The sequence below is a fragment of the Papilio machaon genome, chromosome 14, assembly GCF_912999745.1.
Source record: "Papilio machaon chromosome 14, ilPapMach1.1, whole genome shotgun sequence".
NCBI lineage: Eukaryota > Metazoa > Arthropoda > Insecta > Lepidoptera > Papilionidae > Papilio > Papilio machaon.
The window spans coordinates 1,407,675-1,419,197 of NC_059999.1; the positions used below are offsets into that span (position 1 = coordinate 1,407,675).

At 34.3% G+C, this 11,523-nt stretch overlaps 2 protein-coding genes across 2 annotated transcripts; one reads left to right on the forward strand and one right to left on the reverse strand.

The window, feature by feature from the left end:
- Nucleotides 1-119: 119 nt before the first annotated feature.
- LOC106711991 (26S proteasome non-ATPase regulatory subunit 1) lies at nt 120-3,991 on the forward strand. Its single transcript, XM_014504426.2, has 2 exons — nt 120-760; nt 1,347-3,991. The coding sequence occupies exons 1-2, from the start codon at nt 241-243 to the stop codon at nt 3,824-3,826; spliced, it is 3,000 nt and encodes a 999-aa protein (XP_014359912.1). The 5' UTR covers nt 120-240; the 3' UTR covers nt 3,827-3,991.
- A 3,548-nt stretch (nt 3,992-7,539) lies between these two features.
- Nucleotides 7,540-9,743, reverse strand: LOC106711958 (ADP-dependent glucokinase). The gene is made up of 3 exons (XM_014504390.2): nt 9,217-9,743; nt 8,513-8,955; nt 7,540-8,246 (listed from the first exon to the last, which is right to left on the reverse strand). Exons 1-3 carry the CDS (start codon nt 9,558-9,560, stop codon nt 7,555-7,557), a joined length of 1,479 nt encoding a protein of 492 aa, XP_014359876.2. The 5' UTR covers nt 9,561-9,743; the 3' UTR covers nt 7,540-7,554.
- Nucleotides 9,744-11,523: the final 1,780 nt, after the last annotated feature.

An 11,523-nucleotide genomic window follows, 5' to 3' on the forward strand; every position in this document is an offset into this window, starting at 1 on the left:
AACCACCAACCAATCATAATCTAGAACAAACGTAGCCTTAAGTTTTCATTGGTTATTTTTGTGCTTGAAATACACCATTCACACGTTGAGAACAGAATATAGTGAATTGCTTTTGCTTATGGTGGACAAAACGAAACGAATTTGTCAAATCATTCTCAGCATACAAAAGGAATTAGTTTGTAACAAGAAAAAGTGATCGCTGTTTATTTGAATAAAAAGTTGAACAGAAATTAAATCAAAATGAATATCACATCAGCCGCAGGGATTATATCCCTGCTCGACGAACCTATGCATGAAGTGAAAGAGTTTGCGTTAAAACGATTAGACAATATCGTTGATCAGTTTTGGCCTGAAATTTCTGAATCTATAGAGAAAATCGAGATACTGCATGAAGATAAAGTGTTTTCACAACACCAGCTTGCAGCGTTGGTGGCCAGTAAGGTGTACTACCATTTGGGTGCTTTTGAAGATTCACTGACGTACGCGCTCGGTGCAGGTGACTTGTTCGATGTAAATGCAAGAAATGAGTATGTTGATACTACAATTGCAAAGGCAATCGACTTCTACACACAGAAACGCAAGGCTTTGTTCGTGGATAACTCAGCGGAGACGATCGATCCTCGCTTGGAAGCCATCGTGAACCGGATGTTCCAGCGATGCCTCGACGATGGACAGTATCGTCAAGCCCTTGGACTTGCGCTGGAAACTCGTCGCATGGATATCTTTGAACAGTCCATCATGAAATCTGATGACATATCAGGTAAAATGTATCTCTTTGTTTGATTTATTAGTTTTGATTTGTCAAAATCTAATTATTCAGTAATTTCCACTGAACAAACATTATAGTAACAAAATTGTATTGTTACTTGCTATCACCCTCAACTCCATCCTTACTGGATTAAAAAAAAACTTAAGAGCCTATGCATTCTTCTGGTCTACATCTATGCCAAATTTCAGTAAGAACATACATTCAAACATTTGTATTTATAATATTAGTATGAAGTAACATTTTATTAATCAAGACATAATACTGAACTAATATAGATAAACAGTTGCTACAAAAAAATCTGTATCTCAAACATATGTAAATTACTGTAAACAGCACTGTTTTGTCATCTCCTATGGCAATATTCATAGAGCTCCTTTGTTACTTTACAATTGAAAAGCTGCTTAAAAAGGTATTGGGTTATTGGTGAGATAATTTTCACAAACTTAGAAAAGATCAATAAGCTCTGTGGAAACAGAAGTGGATAATGTAGTAAGCTTAATTTTTCAACAAATGATTGAAAAACTTGTATGCTTTTTACGTTTATAATTTAATTCTTAATTGATATTTTGTTTTACAGGTATGCTTCAATATGCCTTCACAGTTGCGATGAGTCTCCTTCAAAACAGAGGATTCCGTAGCACAGTCCTTCGCTCTCTGGTCGGTTTATATAGAGGTCTGAATATCCCTGACTATGTAAACATGTGTCAATGTTTAATTTTCCTCGAGGATCCTTTATCAGTTGCTGAAATCCTCGATAAATTGACCCATGGACCACAAGAATCTGTCCTTATGGCTTATCAAATAGCCTTTGACTTGTATGATTCCGCCACTCAACAATTCCTAGGCAGAGTTTTGCAAGCTTTAAGAACAACTGCACCAATACCCAGTGCTCTTGGTGGTAAACCTCAACCTCAGGGTGGACCTTTCCCAGAATCTTCTATGGAAGTAGACCAGGCACCAACTGAAGAAGCTAAAAAACCAGAGAGAGATATTGAAAGCCTGAATGATGAAGAGAAAGAGCACCAGAAAAGAGTTGAAAAATTAATTTCAATCTTAGGAGGAGATGTATCAATAGGTTTGCAATTACAGTTCTTAATTAGATCCAATCATGCAGATATGTTAATATTAAAAAACACAAAGGATGCAATCAGAGTTTCAATATGTCACACAGCAACAGTCATAGCGAATGCCTTTATGCATGCCGGAACAACCAGTGATCAATTCTTAAGAGATAACTTGGAATGGCTTGCCAGAGCAACCAACTGGGCTAAGCTTACAGTGACAGCTTCTCTAGGCGTCATCCATAGAGGTCATGAAAATGAGTCACTGGCTCTCATGCAGTCATATTTACCAAAAGAAGCTGGACCATCATCAGGCTACTCAGAAGGTGGAGGTTTATATGCGTTAGGTTTGATTCATGCTAACCATGGTGCCAATATCATTGACTATCTTTTAACACAATTAAAAGATGCTCAGAATGAAATGGTACGTCATGGTGGATGCCTTGGTCTCGGTCTTGCAGCAATGGGTACTCACAGGCAAGATGTCTATGAACAGCTTAAATTTAACTTGTATCAAGATGATGCAGTCACTGGTGAAGCTGCAGGTATTGCTATGGGAATGGTAATGTTGGGGTCAAGAAATGCAGCGGCCATAGAAGACATGGTTGCATATGCTCAAGAAACTCAGCACGAAAAAATCTTGCGTGGTTTAGCTGTGGGCATTTCCTTTACCATGTACGGAAGGCTTGAGGAGGCAGATGCTCTTGTTCAACAACTACTGAGAGATAAAGATCCGTTGTTAAGACGAGCTGGGTGTTATACTATTGCAACTGCCTATTGTGGTACTGGAAATAATGATTCTATTAGAACTCTACTGCATGTTGCAGTTTCTGACGTCAATGATGACGTACGTCGTGCGGCCGTTACCGCTCTCGGATTTTTATTGTTTAGAACACCTGAACAGTGCCCATCCGTGGTGTCACTGCTGGCAGAGTCATATAACCCTCACGTTCGTTATGGCGCTGCTATGGCCTTGGGCATTGCTTGCGCCGGTACTGGGAATCGTGAAGCTATTGGTCTTCTGGAGCCCATGGTCAAATTTGACCCTGTAAACTTTGTGAGGCAAGGAGCCTTGATTGCGTCTGCAATGATACTTATTCAACAAACTGAGACACTTTGCCCGAAAGTTACTTACTTCCGCCAACTATACGCACAAGTTATCTCCAACAAACATGAAGATGTCATGGCTAAATTCGGAGGCATTCTAGCTCAAGGTATTATTGACGCAGGTGGACGTAATGTCACCGTATCCCTTCAGAATAGGACCGGGCATATGAATATGTTGGCTGTAGTGGGTATGCTAGTTTTCACTCAATACTGGTATTGGTTCCCTCTTGCACACTGCTTGTCACTAGCCTTTACCCCGACCTGTCTGATTGCACTTAACTCCGATCTGAAAATGCCTCAACTTGATTTCAAATCCAATGCAAAGCCATCTCTTTATGCTTATCCTGCACCATTGGAGGAGAAGAAACGTGAAGAAAGAGAGAGGGTTACCACTGCCGTGCTGAGTATTGCCGCGGCCAGAGCGCGCAGGAGGGCGCACGGCACAGAAAGCTCTAGCAGCAGCGCCACCACCTCAACTACTTCCAAAATGGAAGTTGAGGAGGAAGAAAAGAAACCAACGAAATCACCCAACCCTAATATAACCGTTCACGGTAAATCCGACAAGGATGCTGGAACATCAAAGGAAATTAAGAAGGAGGAAAAAGAAGGCGATGAAAAAGAGGCTAAAGAAAAGAAGGAACCGGAGCCAAACTTTGAGATTTTGAGCAATCCTGCGAGGGTTGTCAGGCAACAACTTAAGGGCATCACAGTTGTCGAAGGTTCCGGATTCGTACCCTTGAAGGACGTTACAATTGGCGGTATTGTGATGCTCAACCATTCTGGTGATGTGGAGCAAGTTCTTGTCGAACCAGTCGCCGCATTCGGCCCGAAGGCCGAGGAAGAAAAAGAACCCGAGCCACCAGAACCATTTGAATACTTAGATGATTGATATTGTCTCTTCACCTAAAGTTCTTCAGGTTACTAGTTTTAGGACCACATGAATCATAAATGTATTGAACAAGTTTATATAACAAACAACATAGAATATTAACGAAGTACATACTAACTCAAAATTATTGATGTGTTTTCTGTGAAATAAATGATTTAAATTAAAGATCTATTTATTTCAATTATTTTTTCTACATGTATATTTATCTAATATTCCTTACCAATACTATTCAAGGGATTTAATGAATAATTAAACCAAAATTCTGTGTTTTTACCAAAGGTTAAGTAAACGACGGCTCAAGGTAATCTTCGCACTTCGAAGTGCCCTCATCTCCCTTTGCTCCTTTAATTTTTTTAGGTACATATATGTAGAATTTTTCATATTTTTTCTTTATTTATTGTTTGAAGGTTTTTTAAATAGATTAGAATATATTGAGATGAAAGATGAAAAGACGAACGTCGATAAAAATGTAGTATAAGTAAAAATAAAGAAAATCAACAAGATAAAACTTGGTTTTTTTTATTACGAGCCACACCCTACATTTTGTATTTATAGTCTGTAGCCAATAATTTTTAATGTGTTGCCTTAAACTTAAAGAATTTCCTCCAGAATTTATAATTTTCATGTTCAAACGTAAATTATTTTGTTTAAAAATGGATTAATTAATTAAATTTTAGCATTCTGTAGGTTCAGGTGAATTTCACCGTTCTATTATGAACTATGAGACCAATGTCTCAGTATTTTAAGTAAAGCAACACTTCACTTGTCACTCTACAAAAGCATAGGTTGTCAATACGAAATTTGCTTTTTCGTGTCGTGAAAATCGGAGTGCAACGCATAATAAAGGTAACGCAGTTATATACATATTAAAACAATTAGAAATGTATTCATAAGTTCTAAAATACATATTGTTTTGTTGCAGTTCTTACAGCTTGAGAAAATATGAGATTTACGAATACAAACAACATGGATCCTGAAATAAATTATGGCGATTTGTCATACAGTATCGATTTAGTAGAAAACACCGAGCAGCTTAAGAATGACTTGATCGAAATAAAGGAGGTATTGGACCAACTTTTGCCTCTTAAGGCCCATTACAATACTCTGTCGCTTCCGGTGAAAATAGAACTGGATTTATTCCTCTTATTTGCTTTAAATTCACTTCAATGGATAAAGCTGCAAGTAAATGGTATGGATCCAACCAGGTATCCTGTTGCTGGGGAATTACAGCGTGTGAAAATAGCTATGATTAAATGGCAGCAAGAATGTGATCGCCAAAATAGACCTAGGCTTGACATACCTGTGGTGAGGCGGTTCATCCGAGGTGGACTACACATTAGAAATGTTGGATATCAGCCCTACACTGTAAAGAAACCAACAAATAACAATACCAATCAAGATGATAGAGATGAGTTGTAAATTATTTACGACTCATTGATCAAAGTTCTCTTCTTATTCTCTTGATTGCTTGTAAGGTTTTATTTGCTAATCATTTATTAAAGTAGCTGTTAACTGCTTCATTAGCACAAAATAGCTAAGATACCTTCCATTTAAAGTCCCGTCAAACTGATTGGTCATTTCAGAGAATATGTGGAGCAAAGGTGCAGTAGTCGACTGTGTTTTTTGTTGTAAGTAATGCAAATTAATTATGTGCACAAAATATAACACTCCAGTTTTATGATCTGTATAGATTTATGATTGTAGATTAAAAAATATGGCAAATTTATGTATGAACTAACAAACCATTGTTTTATTAGGTTTAATGAGAAAAAAATAATTAAGTTTGTTTTATTATGTTACTATTAATAAGTGAGGTAACCAAAGGATTTGTTTATAAGTTTCCTGTTTTTGAAATTGTCAATGTATGTATCTGAATGTATAGCTTGGCCAGGAATATAAAAAACACACCATATTTCTTTAAAATATGGAATGAATACCTCTGCCCACACTAGAAAGAGGGATAAAAGGGGATTGTTGTGCGGTAGGTGCGGTTTTTTTATATTCTTGTTTAGGTTATAAAATATGTGTGTATGTTATGACCTTGAGTAGATTAGGCATACTCATAATATAAAGAGTAATTGATTATTTAGTGTTAATAAGTTAAAAGATAATTTGAAATAAATTCCTTTATCTTATTCCTTAGGTTAACAATGTAAAATTATATTTGTTAATTTATTTAGTAGAAAAAAAATATGTTTTAAAAATTATAAATTTAAATTAAAAAATAGAGAAAGTGTGAACTTGTTAAGTTTAAATTCCATAATGTTTGTGATAAAATGTGAACAAACTACACTTGTTTTACAATCACTTCATTTTAACTCACAATTTTACGAAATAACGAAATGTCAGAAATATTGTAATGACGGCGATGTATGGAATTTGATGTGCTTCTTAATTTAGGCTTTCAATTGAAATGAAGGATAGTAGTAGTAGTAGTAGGAATTGAAAAACGCTTGTAGTTTTTTCTAATTTATTTATCGCTTTTTTGTCAAGATATTGTAAAGATTCTTAAATAAAACATTTATCAGAATAATTTTCTTTTCTTTTTTCAAGTTCCCCTAAAAGTATATTTTTGGAATGTGTTACAAAGGCGAAAAATTGTAAACAAATATAGTGTTTCCAAGTTATCCATAGAACTGTGATAATATCAAATCCCTAAGCCTCATTAAACATTGAGTGAAAAAGAAACTATTTGCCACAAGTTTCCATTGAAATGCTTGTTCAAAAACATGTTTTTGTATATGTTTCAATAGTGTAAACCCATTGTTGACAATTTTTTCTTGTGACTGACTAGTAAATATATAAAAAAGTTTTAATTTATTTGTTAACATCATATAGAAGTGTTATAACAATTACATTAATATAAAAAACATTAACAAAATAACCGATAGTCACAATTTGATTTGTTCTATTTTAAATTTTTTTTGTTTTTTTACTGAGAAAAGTATAAAAACAGTATGACAGTTTGATTATTAATAAATATAATAAATTCGTTCATAAAAATAAAAATATATTGAAGGGTTTTTTTCATACAATATTGTATTATAAGAATCAATTTTCAGGTCAATAGGTAGTGGCTGTAATTTAAATTACTAAATTTGACCAAATATTTATTGTAAAAAGACAAAAACTGATAAGTTAGCCGAGGATTTCTATTTTACTAGAATCTTGAGAGGAAATATTGTTAAGTCTGAGATTTAATTTAATAATACAGGATAGATTGCTACAGTAATAACACCCTTGCATATTGCTATCGTTTGAGTCAATTAATCAATACAGTGTTTTAAATGTCACAACACATGTTTAAAATTCTCATTAACATGTTATGATACATGTTTGCAGTAAAATTTTATGGTAAGTACATATAGTGTGTTGTAAAATGTCTTTCGGAAAACTTTTAATACAATTTGATATCTTCTAAAAAGCTACCTTTACTTATTAAGTACCAACAACCACATGTACATTTTGTTTCTTCATATGTCACTGTTTTATCTAAAATTTAAAACATTTAACCTTGAATATTAAATGAACCCATTCCAATGAACGTAAATTGTAATTGTAAATACCTAACTTATATAATTTTATATAATAGGTTCCTAACTGGCAAGTTATTACATTTCAAATTTAATTTTAAAGAACTTTAAAGAATATAAATATGATTGTTCCTCACTATTTTTATAATTAAACATTATATGCATTAATTTTTATGGAATAAATATTATATATATTTAAATTTCGACTTGTAGAACCAAACCTGCGGCAGAGATATTGTCCCCCGCACCTGCGGTTAATTGAGCTTCTGTACAAATTAGAACCGGAGCGACACATATCTCAACTTTGTCACCTACTATCGTCTCCTCCCAACATGCCACAGGCTTATTAGGCTCGAAGAATACTCTACTATTGTTATCATTATTAGTAGTCGTTGAAAAACTATCATCAAGTAATAACTTTGTCTTTTCAAGGTTTATATTCTGTGAATTACAGACATATCTATGTGCAGTCAGTGATGCTTTAGCGGCTGCCGCAGCTGTTCTTTTCCATTCAGAATTTTGTACAGTTAAAATAGCTTGATATGCTAAAGTGTGTACGTGCATTCTTGTCAATTTTCTCTTGCTACCAAATGCGTTGTTCTTCTCACGTATGAGTTTGTATGTGTTCCTCATTTGATCGAGTGCTGTTGCCACTCTTGGATTGGAGTCAGCGACGACAACAACACGGCCATGTTCTAATACACTATTGAGGTTTGATAACTCTTGTTCATTCATACCAACTGAATCAACAAATGGCAACACTTTAGTTGTAAGATGTTTCAGTAACTCCAGATCTACATAACTTGCCATCTCAAAATGGGCTAATGTGTTCAAAGGTTGTGATAAAACTTGTTCTTTGACTAGATCTAGTCTTTCTGCTCTTAAATCTGAAACAGAAAAATACAATACATAGAGACAATATACCAAATTCTTTCATGATTTTTTTCGTTTCATCATTAAATACTAAACTAAACAATATAATTATTTTGCAATAAGGAAGACAAACATACTTATTATCCGATAAGATAAATGAAATAGTTAATTTTACAACATTTTTAAGGCTGTTATAGTACCAAAAAGATATGAAAGTAAACAGTCAAAAGCTTGGATTTTATGAATACTGGAATCTATTTATCCATATAAAATATCTTACCTCTACCATCTTGTTTGAATGGGAAGTTATCCATCATTTGTAGACCGCTAATGACTAGCAAATTGGGTTTGAAGCTTGGTAAATGTTCACCGAGCTTCTCTAAGGAACTTAAAAGTGGATTATTTTCATCATTATGCATGATGTATCTATTTGCTCGGGGTGCTTTGTATTTACCAAATTTTTCATCAGCTTTGTACTCTAATATCATGTGTATATCATCTTTCACTTCTTCATTTTCATCATCACCAACTATAAGAATTTCTTCAGGGATATATGTTTTCAGTTTTTTACTCATCTTTCCCCCAAAAAGTACTTTCCAACCCTCCAGAAAGAATCGTTTAGCCATTAAGGGTGCATTTCCACCTATAGCCCATCTTGTGTCTGGCAGTTTAAGGGCTTGCTCCACTAATTCATCATATAACTTGCTATTAGACATGAATCTCCTGAAGGACATAAATTGACAAATATTAAATATAGATAAAAAGTAAATAAATAAGCTTGAGCATTATTGCAAAGACAGTGAGCTGTAAACTGTACCTCCATAATTTTTGTCAATAATATAAATTAAAACTATTAACATAAATCAAAAAAGTTCTTAAAGGTGTATCATCTTAAAATACATAATCATCTGAATCACTTACTCGGGATCGCTTATTTGTTTTTTTTTATTTATTATATATAATTTGTTTAATATGAAAACTTACTCAGCAGCTGCACCATGCTTGAAAAAGTAAGTAAAGCTTTTAACAAACTCCTCCTTGTTTGTGATCTCGTTGAAGTGTTCAGGGCTGCCTTTAAGATCTTTGTAGTCCAGAAGCGACGTAGCATTCACGAACAAATCATGACATGCTCCATAACCTAAAGCTACTTTCGGCTGACTGTTCCCAACACCAACTTTGTTCTCACTCTCCAAAAACAGCAAATGATTCTTCACAGGTGATAATCTTTCATCACCTATGTCATTACGGCGATAATACATCGCATAAAACAGAACACAAAATGAAACAATAGAACCCAATTTGACCGGGGCACCCGCCATTTTTAACATACAATTAAATATTTATGACTACTACTGGAATGATTAGACTTTTAACTTCAACTAGATCCACGTCACCTCATATTTAATATAATGGAATGTAAATATTTAATATGGTTTTAATTCCATCTGACAACCATGCAATCAGCCATTGACTCGCTGTCAATGTCAAAAAGTGTAAAACAAAACCGAAACAACAATGACAAATGATGTGTGTTCCGATATGCACTGCGACCACTGTAGAGTGTGACGTCAATTCAGTATACTGTGAAGCCGTTCCTTTATAGCCAGTTATACTGGTTACGATTTAAAACGGAACACAATCTCGTATACTGTCAGCCGCATTTTTTGACGCGACATTCAAATGAGTGTATTCAAGTTTTCTAGTACATTAAAAAAAACTGTTTTGGACTACTGTCAAATTAAAAATATTTTAATTAATATTAATTATAAATTGAATTTATAACGTAATAAAAGTAAGTACTTTTTCATAAAAAAGAATATGTTTTTCATTATGAACACAGTCTAATAAGGTTAATTTTTGCAATTCTTCCATTGTTTTATTTATTAATCCAAACGAATTACAGAACTTTAACATTTTCTGATTAAACTGTAGCTTTGTTTATAAGATGTCAGGCACTCGAGTGGTTTTGACTGATCACGTCATCAAAGTACTGCGAGTACCTTACCTCAAAAACGCCAGTGCTCACAGTAGAATATGGCGGCGATTTATGACGTCATATATTTCCGTAGGGTACTGCGGCAGTATACTGGCAGTCCATAACGGAACGAATTTTTCTACAGTGATAGCACTGTGCAGTGCTCGCAGTGCATATCGGAACATACCCAATGATAATGATGAGTGGATGTGACGTCGAACAGCGGTGTGACCAGATTTATGTTAAGCATTCTACTGCTTACACGAAGAGATCCACTGAATGTGCATTCTTCTAAGATCACGCATAAGCTTCGCTTTGAACATTTACAGAAACTTTACAGTGCAAGTATGGAAATGACACAGGAATTTTTTTATTATCTTTTCCTGTTCAATTTCTGTTTAGGTTTTAGAACATTGAGTTAAAAATTGTTTATTGTTCAATTTTGCGATATTCTTTGGAAAGTATAGAATGGGGGGTTTAATTATGCTAAAACTGTAGAATTCTGCCAAATCTGGTCACACTGACAGAACAGAGAGAATTGTGCGAATGTTCTCAGACTGAGTCGTTGAGACGATGCAAACATTAAAAAAGGTAAAACAATCAGACCTTTTCAACTAAACATAATCCGACAAGGCTATCAGTACGCTGGGCTGCTAAGTCAAACTAAATGCTTACTAGGGCCCCCTGCCGAAGTGAAAAATGTCACAAGATCCTCCTAAGTACTGTCTCACCGGTCCAGATAACTTTGTTTTACTATAAGGCATAAGTGATTTTAATCGAATTCATTTAGTCCTATAATCGCAATGACTTATAAGAGACTTATAAGAACTTTAAAAACATCTTAGTATAATAGTATGCGGCCGAATAGTATGGCTATAGAGTAAAAAAATTCTCCTGATCTCTTCATACTTTCTTGAGTAAAACTGTACAATCCATAACACTAAAATATGAAGCATGCCGATGCATACCATCACAACTTTAAGTACAATGCTCATAGATTTAAATATTGACAGACAATCTTTATCAGAAAAACATGTACTTAAGACCATTGCGATCTTGATAAATAAATAATATGAAGTTTAATTTTGTACTTTATTTCATAAAATATTTATGTAAAGTAGATACATACATATCTCCTTTTTTAATCAGAATACAGAAAAACATTGCCTGTTTTTGTATTCTCTGGTGAAGTTTATAAGACTATTGCCTCGTCTAAATTAATGTACTATGTGGGTTTACTCTTTTCCAGATGTAATCAAGGGCTGAAGTCGATCGCTGGTTTGGAATAATGTAAACTCGGCATTATTCTTGTTTTT